Source organism: Podarcis cretensis, assembly GCF_951804945.1.
Source record: "Podarcis cretensis genome assembly, chromosome: 14".
In the NCBI taxonomy this organism is placed as follows: Eukaryota; Metazoa; Chordata; class Lepidosauria; order Squamata; family Lacertidae; genus Podarcis; species Podarcis cretensis.
In genome coordinates this window covers 9,668,492-9,690,134 of record NC_137183.1, presented here as the reverse complement: position 1 = coordinate 9,690,134, position 21,643 = coordinate 9,668,492, and the positions used below count along the sequence as shown (strand labels likewise).

The 21,643-nt window shown below is 48.6% G+C and overlaps 1 protein-coding gene across 1 annotated transcript in view; it reads right to left on the bottom strand.

Moving 5' to 3' along the window:
- The window catches only part of LOXL1 (lysyl oxidase like 1), a 32,004-nt gene extending 10,633 nt beyond the window's left edge, over positions 1-21,371 (bottom strand). Inside the window, exons 1-2 of the mRNA XM_079953300.1 lie at positions 19,664-21,371; positions 1,720-1,828 (exon numbers count right to left, since the gene is read on the bottom strand). Of these exons, the coding sequence (XP_079809426.1) occupies positions 1,720-1,828; positions 19,664-20,870 (1,316 nt within the window). The 5' untranslated portion in view covers positions 20,871-21,371. The remainder of the gene's footprint in view (positions 1-1,719; positions 1,829-19,663) is intronic.
- Between the last annotated feature and the right edge of the window lie 272 nt (positions 21,372-21,643).

Sequence of the window (21,643 nt, the reverse complement as noted above, 5' to 3'; positions counted from 1 at the left end):
GGCTGGGTTTCCTTCAAGATCTGCCTGGAGATACCAGGGATAGTATCAGGGGTTCTTCTGCAAGCAAGGGAGATGTTCTACCACTGAGCTTGGCCCCTTCGCTAAGGCCATTCAAGCTCAGTGCCATCTTCTGCAGCCATGGAACAAACTCCCCATACTTATGCACACCGCACAGACCTTATTGGCAGGCTGTACCTGTGCATGAAGACATCTTCCATCAAAATGCTCTTCTCTTTCTTTTCAGTGATCCTCTGGATGGTTAGTCGCCTTGGACTGGCGATCAAAAACACCCAGAGAAGCATTAAAAATTAATTGCTGGTTTGCTAGTCTGTGGTCCGCAAGTCATGATATTGCTGTCGTGAAACATTGCTTCATCGATATAGTATTTCCCCAAACATCTGACAGATGAAACAAGGGCAGGTGTTGAGAGAAGAGGTCCATTGTTTCCTAGTGAATTGGTTGCTATCTGTAACATACTCTGTTTAATGAGGAGTTGAGTAAGAAATAGTCTGATGAAAGAACCATGTACAACACATCTTCTCTCCTTAAGCTACTTTCTCCTTCTGCCTCATGTTTGGGTCTACCTCCTAAACTAGATAGTGAAAATGTCCTTAAAGGTATCATCACATTTATCTTAACACTACCTTAGAGCCTAGAGGCAGGTAGGTTTTAAGACATGTCTGCATTTACGGTTTATCCACACTTACATTTTGCCCCACACTTTCCAGGGACAGTTCTGTGCTTTCCTAGTCCATGTCTGAGCACTTTGAGTTCCGCCCCCCGCCACATTGCTTTCCCCAGGAAAACCCACTCTTTACCCCTGAATCAGAACAAATAGCAATGTGGGTTTTCTATGTATTGCCGTTTGCTCCGGTTTAGCTGTAAAGAGTGGGTTTTTGCAGAGAAAGCGGTGGGGCAAAATAAAGGAAAAAAAGAAAAGAAGAAGAAAAAAAGAAGTTCTCCAACATAGATCTGGAAAGCCCAGACCTGTGCCCAGAAACGCAGAGCAAAGTTAAGTGTGGATGTAAGAAACTGACATTTCCAAGTAGCACTGGGGGAGAGCCCTGCCTGAAATCATGGAGAGGCACTGCCAGATAGGTAAAGGTAAAGGGACCACTGACCATTAGGTCCAGTCGTGACCAACTCTGGGGTTACAGCGCTCATCTCGCTTTATTGGCATACAGCTTCCAGGTCATGTGGCCAGCATGACTAAGCCACTTCTGGCGAACCAGAGCAGCTCACGGAAACGCCGTTTACCTTCCCGCTGGAGCGGTACCTATTTATCTACTTGCACTTTGACATGCTTTCGAACTGCTAGGTTGGCAGGAGCAGGGACCGAGCAACGGGACTCACCCCATCGCGGGGATTCGAACCACCGACCTTCTGATCGGCAAATCCTAGGCTCTGTGGTTTAACCCACAGGGCCAACCGCGTCCTAGTCATAGTCTAGGCTATATTGAGCCAGAGGGATGTCTGACTCGGTATGAGATGGTTTCCTATGTTCCTACATTAGTGGTGAAAAAGTGGGCCCATCTGGGAAGGCCCTCCAAATGAGCTCAAACAGGCATCATAAGGATGTTTCCAGGGGCAACCTAAAATGGCAGATCTGATTATGAACAATGAGACAGATGAACCACACAGCAGAAAGTTGTTTCAGGGGTGGGGGGTTGCGGAATGAAGGCAGCCATGACAGGACTGTTCTGAAGGAAGGGACATTACCTTGCAAGACATTTCTCTTCAGCAGCGCAACGCAGGGAGTAGAGATGAGCCCTTTGGACGTAAGTGGAAGCTTGGACATAGTTTGGGTCGGGAACAAGGTCAGGGAGGCCTGTTGAGAGAGGCAGGAGTTAGTTAGTTAGCTGTGGTGATGTAGGTGCAAGAGCAGGGGTCAGCAAGGTTTACTTCACCTGGGCCAGTTCACTCCAGAGGAGATCCCTCTGTGGGCTGGATCGTGCGCGTGCATGAGCGCATGTGCATACGATTTCCAGTGCCGCGGAAGTGAGCCCCCATGCCACGCAGTGGCAGTTTAGAGCAGTGCACAGGGACTCGCCGAGTGGGCGGCTCGGTTTGGGGGCAGCTCGGGGGCCGGTTAAATGACCCATGTGGGCCACTTGTGGCCCATGGGCCTTAGGTTGCCTACCCCTGTGCAAGAGCAACCAGCCAAAGATGGACTTTCAAAGCAGAAGACAGCTTTCATTTTTAGCTAAAGAGCCTGCCTGTCTAAGCCTGACCCTTTTTTAGTTTATTTTGTGTGTGTTGGCAAATAAAAAACGTACCTTGTCCAAGACCACTTGGCTGTTCTTCTGGAGTTGATTAAATCAAGTGTTTTCATTTTGCTAGGCTGGCCCCATCCAGAGCATCTGTGGTGATTTTGCCCCCTGTAAGCTCAGGGTGGCCACGGGTCCTACTGTCACCGTTCTCTCTAAGGTTAGAGGATTGTTAGATGACAGGCCCCTGTTTGAAGGAGTCCTCTGTCGCAAGGGCTCTCTCTGCTCATGTGTGGCTTGAAGAGAAGGAACCACAAGAAGGGCAAGTGGGGACCTCAGAGGCCTTATCACCTAGTCCACCTAGTCCACCTGGACAAAGCCTTCTTCCTGGTATGGTGAGATCTACTCTATTTCTGTTTAAACATCCTCAAAAACACATGGACGGTGTTGACCCGTGTTTGGTGTAATGTGTCAACAAGCCTCAAGTGAACAGGCAATGACATCAAGTTAAGAGCAGCAGCCCAAGCAGCAGGCTCCAAGGGTTGGCAGGATGCCCTGCAAGATTGTGGACATTGGATTGTGGCCTCTCACTGATGCCAATCCTGAGCATAACCCTCAAAACATGGGGATTTGGGAAGGTAGGGATGGGGACATGACCACTAATAAAAGCTCGTGAGAAATTTCCCCTCCCTGCCTTGAATATTGTTGTTATTACCCCTCCACCCAATGTCTCAGTCTGCAAAGGGGGCCACCACACTTTTGAGGGGGCCATTTTGGCCCAGCCCTATATTCATAGGAGATTTACTGATATTGGGTGCTTCCAGACCATGGTTATTTTCAATCAAATGAATCCAGGCCATGTAACTGAAGCTGATTGGATGCTCTTGGGGGAAAAAAACCCTTCTCTCTCCCACTCCCTCAAAAGCATTGGGCTTTTTGCTGTAAGGAAAGTGATGGGGAAAATCTGATGGAATGTGTGGGATAACACTTGCTTTGAGATGTCATCTGACTGCCCCGCAAACAAATTGAAGTGAATGTTTGTTAACATCATTTAACCTTAGGTTGAATGCTCGATGAGCATGTCACCTGGAAATGCCCTCAGAGGCGCACAACGGAGGGTCCTGCGGTTTTTGCCAGTAGTGTGAAGACATCCCACTGGTGACTCTGGGCTATGCTCATACCAGTGGTTTGCAAGGTTTTGCTTTGCAGTGCTTCAAGTCACATTCTGATGCCCGTTCCCTGATGTGTTTCCCTATTCCCTGAAGCTGTCATCTGAGCATGCTCAATGGCTGCCTGAAATGTACACACCTCAACTTAATGGCAGCTTCTGCTTTCAAATCAGATGGAAGCTGGTTCGTAGGAAATAATAATAATAATAATAATTTATTATTTATATCCCGCCCATCTGGCTGGGCCTTCCCAGCCACTCTGGGCGGCTTCCATAAAAACCAAATTACAGTAAAATCACACGTTAAAAACTTCCCTGAACAGGGCTGCCTTAAGATGTCTTCTGAATGTCAGGTAGTTGTTTATCGCTTTGACATCTGCTGGAAGGGCGTTCCACAGGGTGGGCGCCACTACCGAGAAGTGCATCAAACAGGAGTATTTCTCAAAAACCTATGGGATACCTATGGATCGTGGCTAACGCCACTTGCCCCTAGCAGTGGGAGCATGCTGGAGTCAGGGTAAGCAGCAATGTGCACACGACCTTAAACTCTGGTCGTAATCATCTTGTCTCCAACACCTACCTCTTAAGCTGATCATGTGTGGGCTGAGCCAGCTCTGTTGTGGTTGTCCCCTACCCCTCAGCAGCTCATTGTGCTGGGGGGCGGGGTCCCCAGGCTTTTACCCAATGTCCTTTCTTGATGCACTCTTGCTGTGTAAAATGTGAAACCTGCTAATGGGCCATGGAGATTCTGATTGAAAACGAATGCTGACTGTTCAAGGGGAAAGCCTGCTCTCCTCTGATCCAGATTTTAATGGGAGCACCATTGGCCCCTGATTTCATTTTTCACTTTTTTATTTTTACTTAGAGTGAAAAAGAACAATGCTTTCTTGTTTCATGGGCTGTTCTCCCCGGAGGAATCACATCACCACATTGGCTCTCGTTTCCTGCCTCTATGCTTAGTCATTTCTGCTGATGTAATCCCCAAGGGATTCTCACATTAAGAGAAGACGGGGGGGGGGGAGGTGTTGTGGAGGGGAAGGGAAACGGTTTCTTTAACTGAGCTATTCCCTTCTTAAAAAGAGAAACGTGAGACTCGCCCCCCCCCCCAATTCCTTGAGCTGCTTGTCAGAGTTTAAGGAGAAGGGATCTTTATGACTCAGTGATTTAATACATGCATTAAGAGGGTGGGGGTGGGGAGAGATTTGTCATCATGCATACACACACACACACACACACACACACACACACACACTCCCCTTATTTGTAATAACTCAGGGATGAGGAAGGTTTGGCTCTCCAGATGTTGCTGGCTCTCCAGATGTTGCACAGCCAATGGTCAAGGCTGATGAGTCCAGCAACAACTTGGGCGATGCAAAGGTTGCCCATCCCTCGATTGGTGCCCCACCCTGCAGATCTTCACATTCAGCAGTGGGCTGTACATGATGGGGTATAGTGCCCATATCCACCTGCAGAACAAATGGTTGGCGTCGGACTACAAGCGACATATATTTATAAGGAAGTGGATGTGCAAGGGCATTCTTATTTCTCCCAGAGAGCTACTGGCAGTCAGTGTAGAAAAAATGTAAACAAACGGATAAAGGACCCTTGGACAGTTCAGTCCAGTCAAAGGCAACTGTGGGGTTGTGATGCTCATCTCACTTTCAGGCTGAGGGAGCCAGCGTTTGTCCACAGACAGCTTTCTGGTTCATGTGGTCAGCATGACTAAACCGCTTCTGGTGCAACGGAACACTGTGACGGAAGCCAGAGTGCACGGAAACGCCGTTTACCTTCCCGCCGTAGTGATACCTATTTATCTACTTGCACTGGCATGCTTTCAAACTGCTAGGTTGGCAGGAGCTGGGACTGAGCAACGGGAGTTCACCCCGTCATAGGGATTTGAACCTCTGACCTTCTGATCGGCAAGCCCAAGAGGCTCAGTGGTTTAGACCACAGCGCCATCTGTGTCGCAGTACTAAGCTAGATGATTCAAAACTTTTGAGAAACCATTCAGGGGCCAAGGTATAACCTCTGGTTTCCCATTCCTGTAATAACTGGTCAGTCAGTTTGCTAATAGTGGCTGTTGCTTGGTCAATTTTGGACGAATGCTCATCTGCCTTTTTATTCAAAATTGCCAGTTGTTCCAAAATTTGCTTTAAAACTGTTTCAGATTCTCCAGATGCCATATCCTTTGGTGCAGTTTGCGCAACTACCTCTTCTTGTACTAGAACAGCTGGGACAGAAGATCTGCGTGGCTGAGAAGTCAAAGTTGTTTGTACTAGTTGTTTAGCTTTCGTTTTAGCCGCTCTTGCTTTCCCTGTGCCACTCATTCCAATCCTGACTACGTGCCAAGGTTAAGTTATATACAGTCCCGTGGGAAAGACATTTCCAAAAAGTAAACAACAAGGCAGCAGAAAGTCAAAACAAAATACAGTTCCCAAAGAATTGTGAATCCAAAGTCCTCTAGAGGGAGTATAATTGTACTTCAGTAGAAAGAAAGAGTTGTTCCGCCATTAACAACCCAGCAGTTAAAAACAAATTTAAAGAGAGCCTTCAGATTCCCTTTAGGTTGTAGAGCTTCCTCAGTGTTGAAACAAAGTCTTAAAAGATGTGCAAGATACAGTTTCCCAATTTGTAGCTAAGCTGTAACGCTCAAATGTAGCACTTTCAGAATTGAATACGTTTTCAGCAATTTGACAGCTCTTTGTTGCCCCGGCAGTCCGGGACTTTGGGCTTCTCAGTTATTTGTAAATCCACAAAGGAAAGGAGAGGTCCAATCAAAAACCAACAAAATTAAAGCAAAATTGTCTCTTTTCAAATTGTTATTATTAAAAACAAAGTTCAATTGTTGCACAAAATTCCAAACTTTTTACAGCCTTTTTAAAATGCTTCCAGCTTGTCAAAGTCTTTACTTTAATCCTTTAAGCACGGTAAGGAGACGGATTTCCTGGTTACATCTCCCGCTTTTAGCCAAATTTCAATCACTTTAGTCTCAAATCTTTTTAAAATCTCCTACTCACGGGTTTGTAGTTTAGAGTCTGATGTTCCAGGAAAAAAGGTTGGCGCTCATCGGCAGCAGCCGCGCGGCTTCACTTCTGCAGAAAGAGCGATGAACTCACAGCACCGCTCCCCCTTCCACGCTCCGGAGCCCCTTACGGGGTTCCTTCTTCGTTTCTGGGGGGGCTTCTGGTGCCCGCCGAGTCCCACGGCCACAGGCTCACTCTGCCTGTGGTTTTTCTTAATGGATCTCCGCTTTGCCGTAGCGGACGACCCTTTCCTGCGGTGCCCCTCTTCACAGCGCGAAGAGGACCGCCATTGCCGTTTCGCGCCGCCTCCGGAAGTGAGAGGCTCAGTGGTTTAGACCACAGCGCCATCTGTGTCGCAGTACTGAGCTAGATGATTCAAAACTTTTGAGAAACCATTCAGGGGCCAAGGCATAACCTCTGGTTTCCCATTCCTGTAATAACTGGTTAGAAACAGAAGGCAGGAGAAAGCTGGATTCCTTTGCAGCATGCATGATATCTGAATGCCCTGCATTCTTCCTGGATTGGTATTGGAGCCATCAGTTCCTGTTTTTGCTTTGACAGCTTGGTAGCAATCAACCAGGACCCCCAACGTGTTACAGGTGAAAATGTGCTTATATAACAACCCTGGTCTTGAAGGAAGGATCCAACAACATGCCCTGGTTTGCTATTTTACCCTGCTATAGGCTGTATTTCACCTACTGTATGGTACACTGACATAGCCTCTCTTCTGCTAATTTAAAAGCCCAGAGGGTACTCAGTTAAAACAGTGAAAACAGCACCAACCATGCCCATCGGTTGGGGGTTCCCAAAGGTTTTCAGGAGTACTGCTTTTGGGGGAACCTGCAAAAGCAGCCTAACAAAGACTGAGCATGGGCAGTTGCCACACAGGAGCACAAGAAGATGCCTTATATATAGACCATTGGTCCATTGTATTGTCTGGGCTTTCAGGAAAGGCTCTCTCCCAGCCCTACCTGCCAGGAATAGAACCTGGGACCTTCTGCATGCAAAGCAGATTCTCTGCCATTGAACCACGGTGCTTCCTCTAATGCCGACTGTTGATTTTGGGGGGAAATGGGAAACTGGGAGCAGGTAGGAATGGACTGGAGTCAGTGGATCTGGAAGAAGGAAGACCAGTGATGTGGGTTTTCAGGGTGGGAGGGAAAGATATGTAGATTTTTTTCAGGAAATTAGGCTAATTTAGACTAATTAGGCTAACTTGCACAGGGTGATTTGCATTGGAATAAATCTCACTATGCTACACAGACCAGTTGTCAGACTCTGCCTGTGCAAACACCATATGTTCAAAGCTCATGACTTCCCCCCCAAAGCCCTGGGGATTGCTGTTTGCTAAGGGTGCTGGGAATTGTAGCTCTGCAAGGGATAAACTGCTGTTCCTGAGATTCTCTAGCGGAATGCATGTGCTTTAGATGGGCTTTAAATTTATGGTGTGTGTGCATCTTTATAAGGCAGTTTCTGATACTCTGCCTTTCAAGACAGGGGAGGCTTTTTTTGTGGGAAGAGGGCCCTAAAAGCAAGTTTCTCTGGGCTCACTTAATGAGGCTTGGGCACTGTTGGGTTTCCTATACAGCCTGGGAACATCTGGGCATGTTGAGCTCAGCCCCTTCTTAAGTGGAACGGACAGCTCTTCTGTGTTAGCAGTGCTTTGCAAATATTGTTTATAGGAGAAGAAGTTCGGTAATTGGAACTGCCCGGGGAATTTCCGATAAGCCAGAAACGAATTACTCAGATGGAAAAGCGTCCAAGAGACGCAGATTCTCCCTCTCCCGCCTGCGAAAACTGTCAAGGAATCTTTCAGGGCACCCTGGGTCAGGACCTTGGTGTTACCTCTCAGCAGAAACCCAAGGAATCGCCATCCACTTTAAGTGAGCACCTGGGGAACAGGGAAGGAATGTAGGGACCTGGTTATCTTGCTGCCACTATCCCAGGGTGTGAGATTCAGACCAACTTGCAAATGGGAAAAAGGGGGGGGGGTGCGCACACAAAAACCACCCCAACGCCCACGCGGTGAATCAAAATCCCGGTGGGAATCCAAGACAAATATGCAAAGCCAAGCTGTTGCTAAGTGATCCTCGTACATATACGGAAATAAAATGAAAATAAATCTAATCAGAGACATGTGGAGGCTGCAGAGGAGAAGGCAGGCAGCTTCAAGCAGAATGCCTCTGTTGGTCATTGGGTCAGGCTTCAATATAGAAGGCAAGTGTTTTCTTTTAAAATGGTAGATTACCACTGCAGGGCCTGGTCTAGGTTTTAGGTTGCTTTCGATCTGATCCACTGTCCCTGTGGCTTTGTGGTGTTTCTCTTTTTGTTTTTCCGAGGAAGCTGTTCCTGCAGGCTTACAGAATTAAGATCAGCTTTGCAAGAGCTAACTTGCTACATCAATCAAGAGCTCCTTGCAAGAGTTCAGCTCCTCAGTGGCCAGTTAATGGACACAAGGAAGAGAAAAACTTTAAAGAAAAATGCAACCACAGTAGAAGGACAAAAAAAAGCAGCAACAGCAATTTTGATCTGTAGATTAGCTCTGAGAGCTGAATTACCATATTGGTGCTGGTTTTAATATGTTGTTAGGAATTTGTTTGAAGTATGCATGGACTGATTAGAGCCCTGCACAGATGACAGTTCTGGGGATAATTAATGTATGGAGGGATAGATAAACATCAAGCCCATTCTGGCCTCTGCCCAGTATACCTGAAGGAGCGTCTCCACCCCCATCGTTCTGCCCAGATACTGAGGTCCTCCTCTGAGGGTCTTCTGACTGTTCCCCCACTGTGAGAAGTGAAGTTACAGGGAACCAGGCAGAGGGCCTTCTTGGTAGTGGCACCCGCCCTGTGGAACACCCTCCTTTCAGATGTCAAGGAAATAAACAACTATCTAAATTTTAGAAGACATCTGAAGGCAGCCCTGTATTGTGAAGTTTTTAATGTTTTACTATGTTTTTTATATGTGCTGTAAGCTGCCCAGAGTTGCTGGGAAAACCCAGCTAGATGGGTGGGGTATACTAAAACTAATACTAATACTAATACTAATACTAATACTAATACTAATAATTTTTTTCCATATGTTGATAAGCTCATCTACCTATATACAGTCTACATCCACACATTTTGGACATGTGTTGACATCTCCATGCAATCTCTGTTCTGCACAGCTTCCTTCTTCAGCTGTCATCTACAATTTTTCATCTGTCGTGCAGTAGAGGCTGGTCCATTAGCAGAAAATGGGACGCTGCTTCACCAACTTCACTTTGCCCTCAGCCAGGCCCTACCCGCCTGCCTTCTTACTTACGGCCTGTCCAGGGGTTGCCCTGCCTGTTAACTTCCTCCTCTTTGGCCTCCTAGGTGTCAGGAGGAAGGAGGAAATGAACCAAATTAGAATTAGTTGTCTCTGCCTGTCATTGGCTCTGGCGCCACCAACTGGAGGGCTCCCTGTCTTCTGCTCTACCAGTCTCAGTGGGTACCAGTCAACATGTTTACAATTTTATGAAGTGATTTTAAGCAGTGCTTTTAATTGTGCTGGCCAGATTGTTGGTTTTTCCCCTCTGTGTTACCCAATTTGATGTTTAGACATTTGAAGATTATAATTTGGTTTGCTGCTGCATCCTATGTTTGCTACTTTGTGAGGAGATTCTGCTAAAAAATGCTTTCACATTTTTTAATATTAAATAATCCTATTAAACAAATAAAATGATGCTTCTCATGGCAAAACACTGAATGTTTTTGACTCTCGGGCTATTGAATGTTACCAACGTGCAAGAGAATTTGGAAGAAACATCAAATGTACAGTGGTGCCTCGCAAGACGAAAAGAATCCGTTCCGCAATTCTCTTCGTCTAGTGGTTTTTTGTCTTGCGAAGCAAGCCCATTGACGGGTTAGCGGATTAGCGCTATTAGCGGCTTAGCGGCTTTTAGCGGCTTTTAGCGGCTTATCGGCTTAGCGGATCAGATGATAAGCGGCTTAGCGGTTTAGAAAAAGGGGGGGGGAAAGGAAAAAAAAGTCGAAAAAACTCGCAAGACATTTCGTCTTGCGAAGCAAGCCCATAGGGAAATTCGTTTTGCGAAGCGCCTCCAAAACGGAAAACCCTTTCGTCTAGCGGGTTTTCCATCTTGCGAGGCGTTCGTCTTGCGGGGCACCACTGTATGTCCTGGCTGGTTTGAGCTTCCTGTGCTTTCAAGGTTTGAACGAAGGAACATTGCAAATGAAAGGAGCGGTGTGTGGATACTGTTGTTATATAGCTTAGCCACTAGGTGGCCCTAGACGTAGTTATTTCTGGGTGGAGTCAGGAGTTTCCTGCTGCTGTTCCATCCCTGTCAGGGAGAAACAATTGTGTCCTGGTCTTGCTTCCTGTTTGCTGTCTCCCGTATAAACCTTTCAAGATGGGCAGATTTCCCCTATTGCTTCGTAAGGTTGCATTTAATAACTTTTTCTTTTCATAGCCTCAAAAGTTCCATTGTTTGTTTGTTTGCTTTCTCCATGGTTCCTAAACTCTTTGGCAAGACGTCTAGGCTTGTTTTGATACGACCTGGCACACGATGAACAGGGGGTGGGGAAACTTTATTCTCCCCCCACCCCTGTCCGGCACTGCTCACCCCCCACCCCCGCTCTCTGTCTTCTATTGAAGACTGCATGCTGGCAGTGGGTGGTGCCAGAGTAAAAAATGGGCAGGGTTTGCAACGTTGCTGGATTGTAAAGCCCTCTCCCTCCTACAGTGGTACCTCGGGGTTAAGAACTTAATTCGTTCTGGAGGTCCGTTCTTAACCTGAAACTGTTCTTAACCTGAAGCACCACTTTAACTAATGGGGCCTCCTGCTGCCGCTGCGTGATTTCTGTTCTCATCCTGAAGCAAAGTTCTTAACCCGAGGTACTATTTCTGGGTTAGCAGAGTCTGTAACCTGAAGTGTCTGTAACCCGAGGTACCACTGTATTTGCCTCCTTGTCTCTGGCGTGCTTAAGATTCAGGCTTCCAGAAACTAGGCTGAGGGCTGTAGGTCCACACCCCCTACTAACCCACCCAGGCTGACCCACCACTGAACACAGGGCCCTGCCCCATCAACCTCAGCCTGCCTTTGATGTACATCTGGGGATGCCCAGCCAGATGGGAGGGGTATACATATTATTATTATTATTATTATTATTATTATTATTATTATTTATTATTCAGGGACAGGGCATAGGAGGAATGGTGGAGACTGCCTCTCCAGCCTGATCCCTCCAGGGAGGAAGAAGAGGAAGACAGTTTGCGGAGAGTTTGCAGAGGTCACAGCTCAGAGGCAGATGAGGGGAAAAGATGGGAAATAATGGGAGAGGAGGAGGAGGATGGGACATAAGCAGAGCGGCAGCTGATGGACACTGTGCCTTTAGAAATCATTCCAGATTCACCCTCTCCTAGAGCCCGGTGAGCCTTGAAAGTAGGAGAGCAAAGAGCTCAAAGACAGAGGGAACGTAGAAACACCCATAGAAGTGACGAATGAGGAAGTGGGAGAGACGGGGTTGGAGATTCACTCGGGACAGCGCCGTTATCCAGGAGGCTGGGTTCTAGAGCCTCTCTCTGTAATTATTGAATAAATTATACTTTTCTGGGCAACCAGCCGGGAACTGCTGGCAGCATCCTAACAACATCCAGTCCAGGGGGTGACTGTCAGCTTCCTGCTCCTTAGCCTCCGTGTTGACTCTGTAGACTTCAGCAGGGAGGAGAAGGAGGACAGGAACAAAACTAGAATTCATTGACTCTGTGTGTCATTGGCTCTGGTGCCACCTCCTGTTGGACCTCCTGTCTTCTGTCTCACCCGTTCCAGCAGGCACCACCCACCAAGAAAAAAAGAAAGAAAAAGGGGAGAGGCAGAGACGTTTGTGCCTAAAGGTTCAGAACAGGAGGAATGGTTCAGGACCACAATACTCAAGGACTGCCTCTCACCATAGGAACCAGCCCTGGGATGATCATGTGAGGACCTTCTTCATGTGCCTCCTCCACAAGTGGCCTGGAGGGTTGCATTACGAGAACGGGCCTTTTCTGCGGTGGCTCCCTGCTTGTGGAATTCCCTCCCCAGGGGGCTCACCTGGCACCTTGGTTACATATCCTTGGGGCCTTTTCAGTATTGGCTCCCTGACTGTAGAACACTCTTCTCAGGGAGACTTGCCTAGTGTGTACATTAAACAGAGTTTTAAAAGAAAAACCCCAGGCTTAAAAAAAGAAGAAGCACATTTATATTAGCAAAGTAATCTCTGCTTCTTGCTGTGGTTTTAGGACAGGGATGGAGAATATGTAGCCTTCTGGATGTTCACAGAATCATAGAATTGTAGAGTTGGAAGAGTCACTGAGGATCATCTAATCCAGGCGTTAGCAACCTAAGGCCCATGGGCCGGAAGCGGCCTGCGGAGGTCATTTGACCGGCCCCCAAGCTGCCCCCGAACCAAGTTGCCTGCTTGTGCGCTGCGTGGGGACTCACTTCTGCGGCGCCAGAAATCGCGTGAAAATCGCGGGCGCACTGTGCTGGGCCTGGGGGTTAACCCGAGCAACACGGTCAGGGTCCAGTACACTCTCCTTCTCTCAGACCTGAGTCTCTGCAGCTTGGGAGATGTCGGTGGGTTACTAGACCCAGAGGCCACCTCAGTCTCTCCTGACCCAACTGGTAGTGGAGCAGCTGCACGTGATTGCCCAGCAGAGGGCAACGAGGTAATCCCTGCACCTGGAGCCAGTGCAGGCTCAGGCCCCTGACTCAGCCCAGCTGGTGCTTGTTGCAGGGGAACCTCTGCAGACCGGGGCTCTTCAGGATCAGGCCCCAGACTTGGTTCAGATGCCACCTGAGGCAGAGGATCCGGTGCAGACCGAGACTCCTCCAGTTCCGAGCCCGAGTCCTAGGCCATCACATGCCCGAACTCACGCATGCCCGCAATCCGGCCCACAGAGGGATCTCTGTGGGACTGATCTGGCCCAGGCAAGATAAACCTTGCTGACCCCTGATCTAATCCAATCAGCTGCAATGTAGGAATCTTTTGCCCAACATGGGACTTGAACCCTCAACCCAGAGATTAAGAGTCTCATGCTTTACCGACTGAGCTACCACCTATCAGCCCCAGACAGCATGGCCAATGAACAGGGATGATGGGAATTGTGGTCCAGCAACTTTTGGAGGGCCACAGGCTGCACAACTCTGCTGTATGTTTTGTTTTAGCTCTGCATTAATGTTTTAGGACTCTTTGCATTGCATTATTAGGGCTAAGAAAGTCCCATAAGTTCAGGACATAAGAAAAGCCCTGCTGAATCAGGCTGCAATGGAATGAACTCTGCTCAGCTGGGTTTCTGAGCAGTGATCTGAAGTGGCGTAGCGTGGGAGGTGCAGGGGGGGGGGCCAGCCGCACCGGGCGCAACATCTGGGGGTTAGGGTTAGGGTGCGCAAATCCACGGGTTAGGGGGTGCAAATCCATGGGTTAGGTGGCGCAAATTACTTGCCTTGCCCCGGGTGCTGACAACCCACGCTACGCCACTGGTGATCTGTCAGTGTTTTATATTTGGGTCTGTTTATAACAAATGGTTCCACGTCCAGAGAAGCTTGGTGATGAGATGTCTGATAACGGTACAGTGGCACCTTGGTTTAAGAACAGCTTAGTTTATGAACGACTTGGATTAAGAATGCTGCAAACCCGGAAGTAGGTGTTTCGGTTTGTGAACTTTGCCTTGGAAGCAGAACATGTTTTGCTTCCTGTTGAGTGTGCTTCATTTGTAAATTGAGTCCCCCTCTGCTATGGGAAAGCAAGGCTTGGTTTAAGAACACTTTGGTTTAAGAATGGACTTCCGGAACAGCTTAAGTTTGTAAACCAAGGTACCACTGTACTCAGTTAATTGATAATAAATAAATAAAATCCAGGGGCATTCAGGAATGCGGCTCATTGAAGACAGACCTGGCTTCACATCCTGTAATCTGAATTCTGCTGAACAGCTGAATTCTCCTCAGGGCTTGATTGAAGAGAAAGGTTTGCATCATCCCCAACTGGTGTGAGCTAATATAGGGAGGAGAGTGCAAAGGGCAGTACCAGTGGAACGAAGGGGAGTAAAGTAGGAGTTTGTTTTTATTTTAGAGAAGCTAACATATGTCAGAGAGAGCTGACAAGGATATTCACACTCATGGCTCCCTTTAGCCTCTAGAGCTCTTGGAGCCAGGCCCAAATCAGATGAGGTCAAGCTAATGAAATTAGCCTTTTGTTCACTCTTGCTTGCACGAAACGTGGAGTGCACTCCAAGGAGGAGGTCTAATCTCAGGAACATGCTCGGAGCTTGGCATCCTCATGGACCGCTGGGATTTCCCACCAGTCTGAGAGACAGTTTGTGACTCCGGTGCTAGGGGTTATCTAATCAGGAGGCACCAGGCCTTGGGAGAGAAAAAGAGAGCCAAAGGCTGGCCCTGCCATTACTCAAGCAAAGTTCTGGCATGGTCTTGTTGCACCGTGAAAGGAATTCTCTCGGGTTCAGACGTAACAAGCCTGTTCTGGTAAACCTGGGGCCTTCCAAGGTACTTGTTCAATTTTGTTAGCTATAGCTGTCAATGTCCAAAGTCCAGCTCTGGTCTCAAGCAGATAATGGTGCAATCATCTACATGTCTACTGAGATGTAAGCCCCATTGTATCCCATGGGACTTGTTCCAGATAAGGGTGAATTTGACTGGGTACATGGGTAAATGCAGGGATGAGGAACCTGCGGCCCTCCAGATGTTCCTGGACTACAGATCCCATCATCCCTGACTATTAGTCAAACTGGCTAGGTCTGTTGGGTGTTTTGGTTCAACAGCAACTGGAAGTAAAAGCTATGGTTTTCCCAGTAGTGATGTATGGAAGTGAGAGCTGGACCATAAAGAAGGCTGATCGCCGAAGAATTGATGCTTTTGAATTATGGTGCTGGAGGAGACTCTTGAGAGTCCCATGGACTGCAAGAAGAACAAACCTATCCATTCTTAAGGAAATCAGCCCTGAGTGCTCACTGGAAGGACAGATTGTGAAGCTGAGGCTCTAATACCTTGGCCACCTCATGAGAAGAGAAGACTACCTGGAAAAGACCCTGATGTTGGGAAAGATGGCGGGCACAAGGAGAAGGGGGCGACAGAGGACGAGATGGTTGGACAGTGTTCTCAAAGCTACCAGCATGAGTTTGACCAAACTGCGGGAGGCAGTGGAAGACAGGAGTGCCTGGCGTACTCTGGTCCATGGGGTCACGAAGAGTCGGACACAACTAAACAACTAAACAACAACAACAACAACAACGCATGCAAACTCTAAAGCTGCAAAACAGCCTTCTATGCACACTTCCCTGGGAATAAGTCCCATGGAACATAGTGGGCCTCACTTTTGAATAAGCTATGTACATTTGTGCTGTAAGTCATCATGCAGTGCCTGACATTTTGCAAGCTGCAGCTACTGTGCTTCCAACCGATAATAATACACTGTAGGACAACCCTGGTTTCCTACTATATCTTTAACAAACCAAAGAAACATCACCCTCTTGGCTTTTATAGAAGCAGAGGATGGAGTTATTGCAGAGGAAATGAATAGACCACATGCAAGATGGTGAAGGGCAGATCACTACCACAACCCACAGATCTTCAGGCACAGCCTCAGGCTGTAGGCACATGTTCTTTGCACATTCCCCTGTAGAAACAAGTAATTGGTGCTGGCTTTGCAGAGCTAAGAAAATTCCATAAGTTCAGGACACAAGAAAAGCCCTGCTGGACCCATCCGGACAAGCGCCCTGTTCTCACAGTGGCAAACCAAAAGCCTATGGGACGTCTGCAAGCAGGAGCTAAGTGAAAAAGCACACCCTCCATTTGTGACTCCTGGCAACCATGAGCGTAGCCAAGGGGGCGGGGGCAGCAGCTGCCCACCCTCAAAATCAAGTAAAACCATAGAAATACTTAACTAACTGACCAATCACATCGGTTCTGCCCCCCCCTGCAAATCCTGACTATGCCCATGCTGGCAACAGGCATTCAGGGATATATTGACTCCAACAATAGGCTGATGTGATCCAAAGAAAAGCAGAGCGAGACGTTTGACACTAGCTGGGCTGCAGGAGTTGCCGAAAGGAGGTGTACAAGTTGCCTTCCAACTGCCTTAGGGACACTGGGGGAGGAAGAGGAGTGCGGGGGGGGGGAGTGTCAGTGGCGTAGCGTGGGTTGTCAGCACCCGGGGCAAGGCAAGTAATTTGCGCCCCCTAACCCATGGATTTGCACCCCTTAACCCGTGGATTTGCGCCCCCTAACCCGTGGATTTGCCCTAACCCCAGATGTTGCGCCCGGTGCGGCCGGCCCCCCCTGCACCCCCCACGCTACGCCACTGGGGAGTGTACTGCCCCCGGCAGCATGATCCCGGTGGGGTGCCATCGTGGCTGCCCCCCCCGTGCTAGGCACCACGTCCATGCCCCCAGGACGCACACCACGCCCCTGTGGGTGGCGTGTCATGCCCCCAGGATGCGTGCCAGCCCTGCCCCCGCCTGCTCTCTGCCCCTTCCGGTGCCGGAGCATGAAGCTCCACCACTGCTTAGGGACTCCACTCTGAATTTGTGTTGGGTTTAGTCCTTAATCTTTTCTTCTCCCAAAGATGGGATGAGTATAGCCACAAGGCAGCGGAGATTTAGGATCAGCATTTTCCTTTTCCTAGATGGGCTACTTTCCCATGCTGATGAGCCCCATTTCCCCTTCATTTTCCTCTACAGCTCATGCAGAAACTTCTTTGTGGCCAGGAAAGGGAGAAGGGTGGATTGTGTGTGTGTGTGTGTTATAGTGCTAAGGGTCTTAGCCTTCTTTGTTTTTCACAAGTTGGTTGGAGAAGCTTTTTAAACCCTAGGGTCACCTTCCCTTCTGGGCAACTTTTTTATTGGGGGGTCACTTATCAGTTGTAGGTGGAGACTAGGAATGGAAGGATCAGTCCGTTTTGGCTCTCTCTCTGTTTCTCATTTTTCCACTTCTCCAGATTTCTGCAACAACTTCTGTAAATCCTCCTGAAAATTCTCCCGTCTTTTTGTGCAGATTTCCCCCAGTGAACACACTTTTTGCTTGCATTCTGAGGAATGTAATACAACCTAACACAGTGTCTTTCGTCTGTGACTCTCACTGATATATTAATTTTATGCACATTTCCACCCTGATAGAGTATGCATTTTTGTAAACGCTGGGCTGCACAACCGCACTGCAAAATGTGGAGCACTGCTGATTTTGAAAGAGGGCTGTGCTTCAGGTCTCGAAAGTGCAAATTTGATAAATTGGCTTTAAATGTGAACTGAATCTGATTTCTCCCCCATCTCTAGTGGGACAGAGGCAAAAGTGGACAGAGCAACCCAGGCGTAGGGCGGGCCAGTTTCTTCACACTCACCCACCCCTCTCTACCCTCCATCTGGGCAAACAAGTAGCATGGTCGAAGTTTCAAGGAGATGCTCCAGCCAGGCAGAAATGCTCAAGCAAGGTGCAAAGCAGGGCAAGTGATGGGTGTGACTCAGGTGTGCGGCTCAGGTGTGTGGATGTATGGCCTGGGGAGCATCCCAAGGGCCAAACAGAGAAGCTCAGTTGGCCTCATTTGGTCCCCCAGGCCTGAGGTTCCCTAACCCTGTCCAGCCAGTTGCTTGACAGGCAGGGCAAGATTAAAAACGGCATCTTATCTGCCCCCCTCCCTATACCCAGTACAGGGGAAAGCTATGCCTGTTGAATTTCTGGCACATTCCCCACAGCATCAGACAGGCGTCTTCGCTATGCACCTTTCAGCACCTGCTAAAAACATTTTTTTGTTCAGACAAGCCTACCCAGGCATGTGGAATGCCTATGCATGCTTTAATCTGTTATTATTTTATTACCATTTTTTAATGTTTTAAATAGTTGCTGATAATTTTATATTCTGATATACGGTATGCTGATCGTGTTATTGTCTTATTCTCTTTGTAAACCACTTTGAGGTTTTTTTTTAAAAAAAATAACCACCACGCAAGTAGAAATAGTTATGAAAGAAATAAACAGCAATCCTAGCAATAGCAAATGTGTTTTCTCGGTTTGGATGTTGGAAACTGAAAACTGCAGCTAATGCAAAACAGGAAAGTGCAAGGGAAGTCACACATCAGAAATGAAGCGAGTAGGCTTGTGGCTTGTTTCTGATCTTATGAACCAGGGGTAGCCAATATCCCCTGCAAACTTTGTAGACTAAAACTCCCATCATCTGTGATTGTTGGCAATGATAGTTGAGGCTGATGGGAGTTGCCTAAACATTTGGAAGACACAACATTTGCTTTCCCCTGGTCTTAACCATAGTATTCTGTTTGCCCAAATCGTCTCTGCGTTTTCCTTGTGTCTGCAGACGTTCTAGGTCAGGCATCCCCAAACTCAGCCCTCCAGATGTTTTGGGACTACAATTCCCATCATCCCTGACCACTGGTCCTGTTAGCTAGGGATGATGGGAGTTGTAGTCCCAAAACATCTGGAGGGCCAAGTTTGTTTTTTTTTTTTTAATAATTTTTATTAACTGGCCAATCACATCAAATTAAATCACATCATATAAATTCCGAATTACAAAGCCAAACTTGGAGGGCCAAGTTTGGGGATGCCTGTTTTAGGTGGTACTCTCCCCTATGCAAATCCCATACAAATTATTAGGAATTAGCTATCAGTTGCTTTTGCCCAGGGATAGAGAACCTGTGGCATTCCAGGTGTTGTTGGATTCCAATTCCCATTTACCCCAGCCAGCACGGCCGGTTGTCACAGGTGATGGAACTTGTAGTCCAACAATATCTAGAGGTCCATCAGTTTCCCATCCCTGTTTTTGCCCAATTTGGTGTCATCTAAAGAGATTTCTATTAGCTGATTAGATTAACTTGGCAGGAGCCACCAACAAATGAGTAAGATAATGGCAATGGCACAGCCTCCATAGGGGAAGATGTGCAAGGCCCTGCACACCAACACAACTGTTTCACACTTTCAGGAAGCAATGGCACAAATATGCCCCAGTGTGAAGTTGACCCTCTTCTCCTAGACCCTATAGCTACTATATGCAGCTCAAGTAGCTTTGCAGCTCATTGCTCAATCAGCTTTACCAGAAGACATGGCATTTCCTAGCTGTTCTTCTTAAGAAGAGTAGGAGGGATTCAAGCTAAGACAAGGTGCTGAAGGTTCTTTCTTGGACCGCCTCGTCCCTAGAGGTCTACAGAAAGGAATCACCCCACAACCCACTGCTTCCTCTCCTCCCCAGCACCCCTCCCACCAATCATTGGGGTCCGTGACTCACCCCGTCCATTCTGATTGGGCCGGTAGATGCTGCCCACGCTGACCCGGGCCTGGTTAGCACCTTGGCTGTCTGGAATCTGTTGGGGAGGCTCAGCATTCCGGATGGGAAGGTAGGGCTCTGGTCTAGGCACCCCATGGGGGTCTAAGGGCCGGAAAGGTGGCTGAGGTTCCACGTTGCGGGGAGGGACGTAGGGTTCTGCGGGCGCCTCTCCAAAGGGAGGGTACTGCCCTGCCCATGGCTCGTTCCCATACCTGGTCCCAGCACTCACGGGGGACCCCGAGTTGATGTGCAAGTTGTCTGCCACAGGCACCCCTTGCCCCGCAGACTGCTGGTTCTGGGCATAAGGGTCCTGGACACTTTGGTCATAGCTAGTCCCAGTGTCATGGTAGAGGCTGTGTGAATACCTTCGGTCTAAGCCGTCCGAGGGCTGTAGCTGTTGGGGCACAGGGACATAGGGTCTTTCCTGCGCCGGGTAGTATCCTTGGGCTCTGTAGGGGTTCTGCTCCTCGGCATGTTCCTCGTATCTCACCCTGGGCTGGAAAGGGTAGACGACCCCAGCGCTGGCTGCCGCTGCGGCGACAGCACCCCCTCCGGTTCCCGTGGTGCGGTAGTAGGTGTAGCTCTCGTCGTATGCACGGGGGACCTGCGGGTCGTAGGCCTCATATTGGTTGGCGAATGGCGGCTGTGGCTGGGGGTAAGAGGCCTGCGGGTAGAGCTGTCCAAACGAGGAATGTGCAAAGGAGGAAGAAGAGGAAGAGGAGCCCACCTGACGCTGCCGATAGGTGGGCGACCAGGGACGTGGAGAGTTGGAGTGACCGTCCCCGGTGGCCCCATCCCGCCAGTTGTCAGGGACCTGTCCAAAGCCAAATGGATGCCGTGTCTGGCCCCGGATGGTATCGGATCCTGCCCGGACTGGCAAGGTGGGAGCCTGCCGCCGGGTGTTCCCCGGGACCCTTCTGCTGCCTTGGCTGGCGGCAGCGTCAGCCAGCATGACCCTTGCGCTGCTGTCTGCCCTTGTGTGGCTGGCCGGGACATACTCGGAGCCTGAGTTCAGGAGACTGTACACTCTGCCGTTGTTCTCCCACTGGATCATCTGCCTCCATCGGCCGGCGTCTACGTTGCTGCCTTGTGGATGTTGCCCCCGGACCATCAGGACAGCCCCAAAGCTCATCAAAGCCCACAGGTCCCAGAAGCTGAGAGGTGCCATGGTGATGAAAGGGATCAATGACCTTAATGGGTGTTTTTGATGGGAGGAAGTCGTGGAAGAGCAGCCTGGAGGGCCTGTGGCAACAGCTTGTCCCCTTTCTCTTTCTCCCCTGCCTTCTCTTCTTCTTTAGGTGAATCGGTCTCAACTCTGTCCATTCCCTGTTTGTTTGAAGCTGCTCCAGGGGTCTCCCGCAAGCTTCATGTTGAGCTTGTTGGAGGAGAAAGAGAAAGGGAGAGAGGAAGATGAACGAGTCTCTTGAGAACTCAGGAGAGCCTGGAAAGTTTTGTTCCTTGTCTATTTCTTGCTCTTGGTCGTCGTCTTCACGTTGCTGCTTTGCCCATTGCAGGGGATGCCAGTTGATCCTGCTTACTCTTGGCTGAATGTCTTTGCTTCTGGTCTGAATGAATAAGCAACAGGCTCTGAAAAAATGTTGGGAAGTTTCAGGACTCTTTTGCGAGTGTCTGGTATGCAGGGTCCTAAAAGCCGCCCACTTTTATTTTGTTAGCTTCTCAGTGTTTCCCCACCCCCCACTCTCAAAGCACCTCAACCAAACGGCTTCAGTTGAATGTTTCAAAGCAAACTCCGTCTGCAGGGATAACAGTGAACACCCCCAAAGAACTAGACAGAGCAACTGAAACATGTCCTTATGTTTTGCCAGGCCATGATAGAAGGGCAAAATGAATGTGTACATGCACACACGCAACACACCCAGAAAATACAGCTGAGTGTGGGTTTTCCAGCATGCAAGGAAACTTTGCTCTTTATTTGACTCT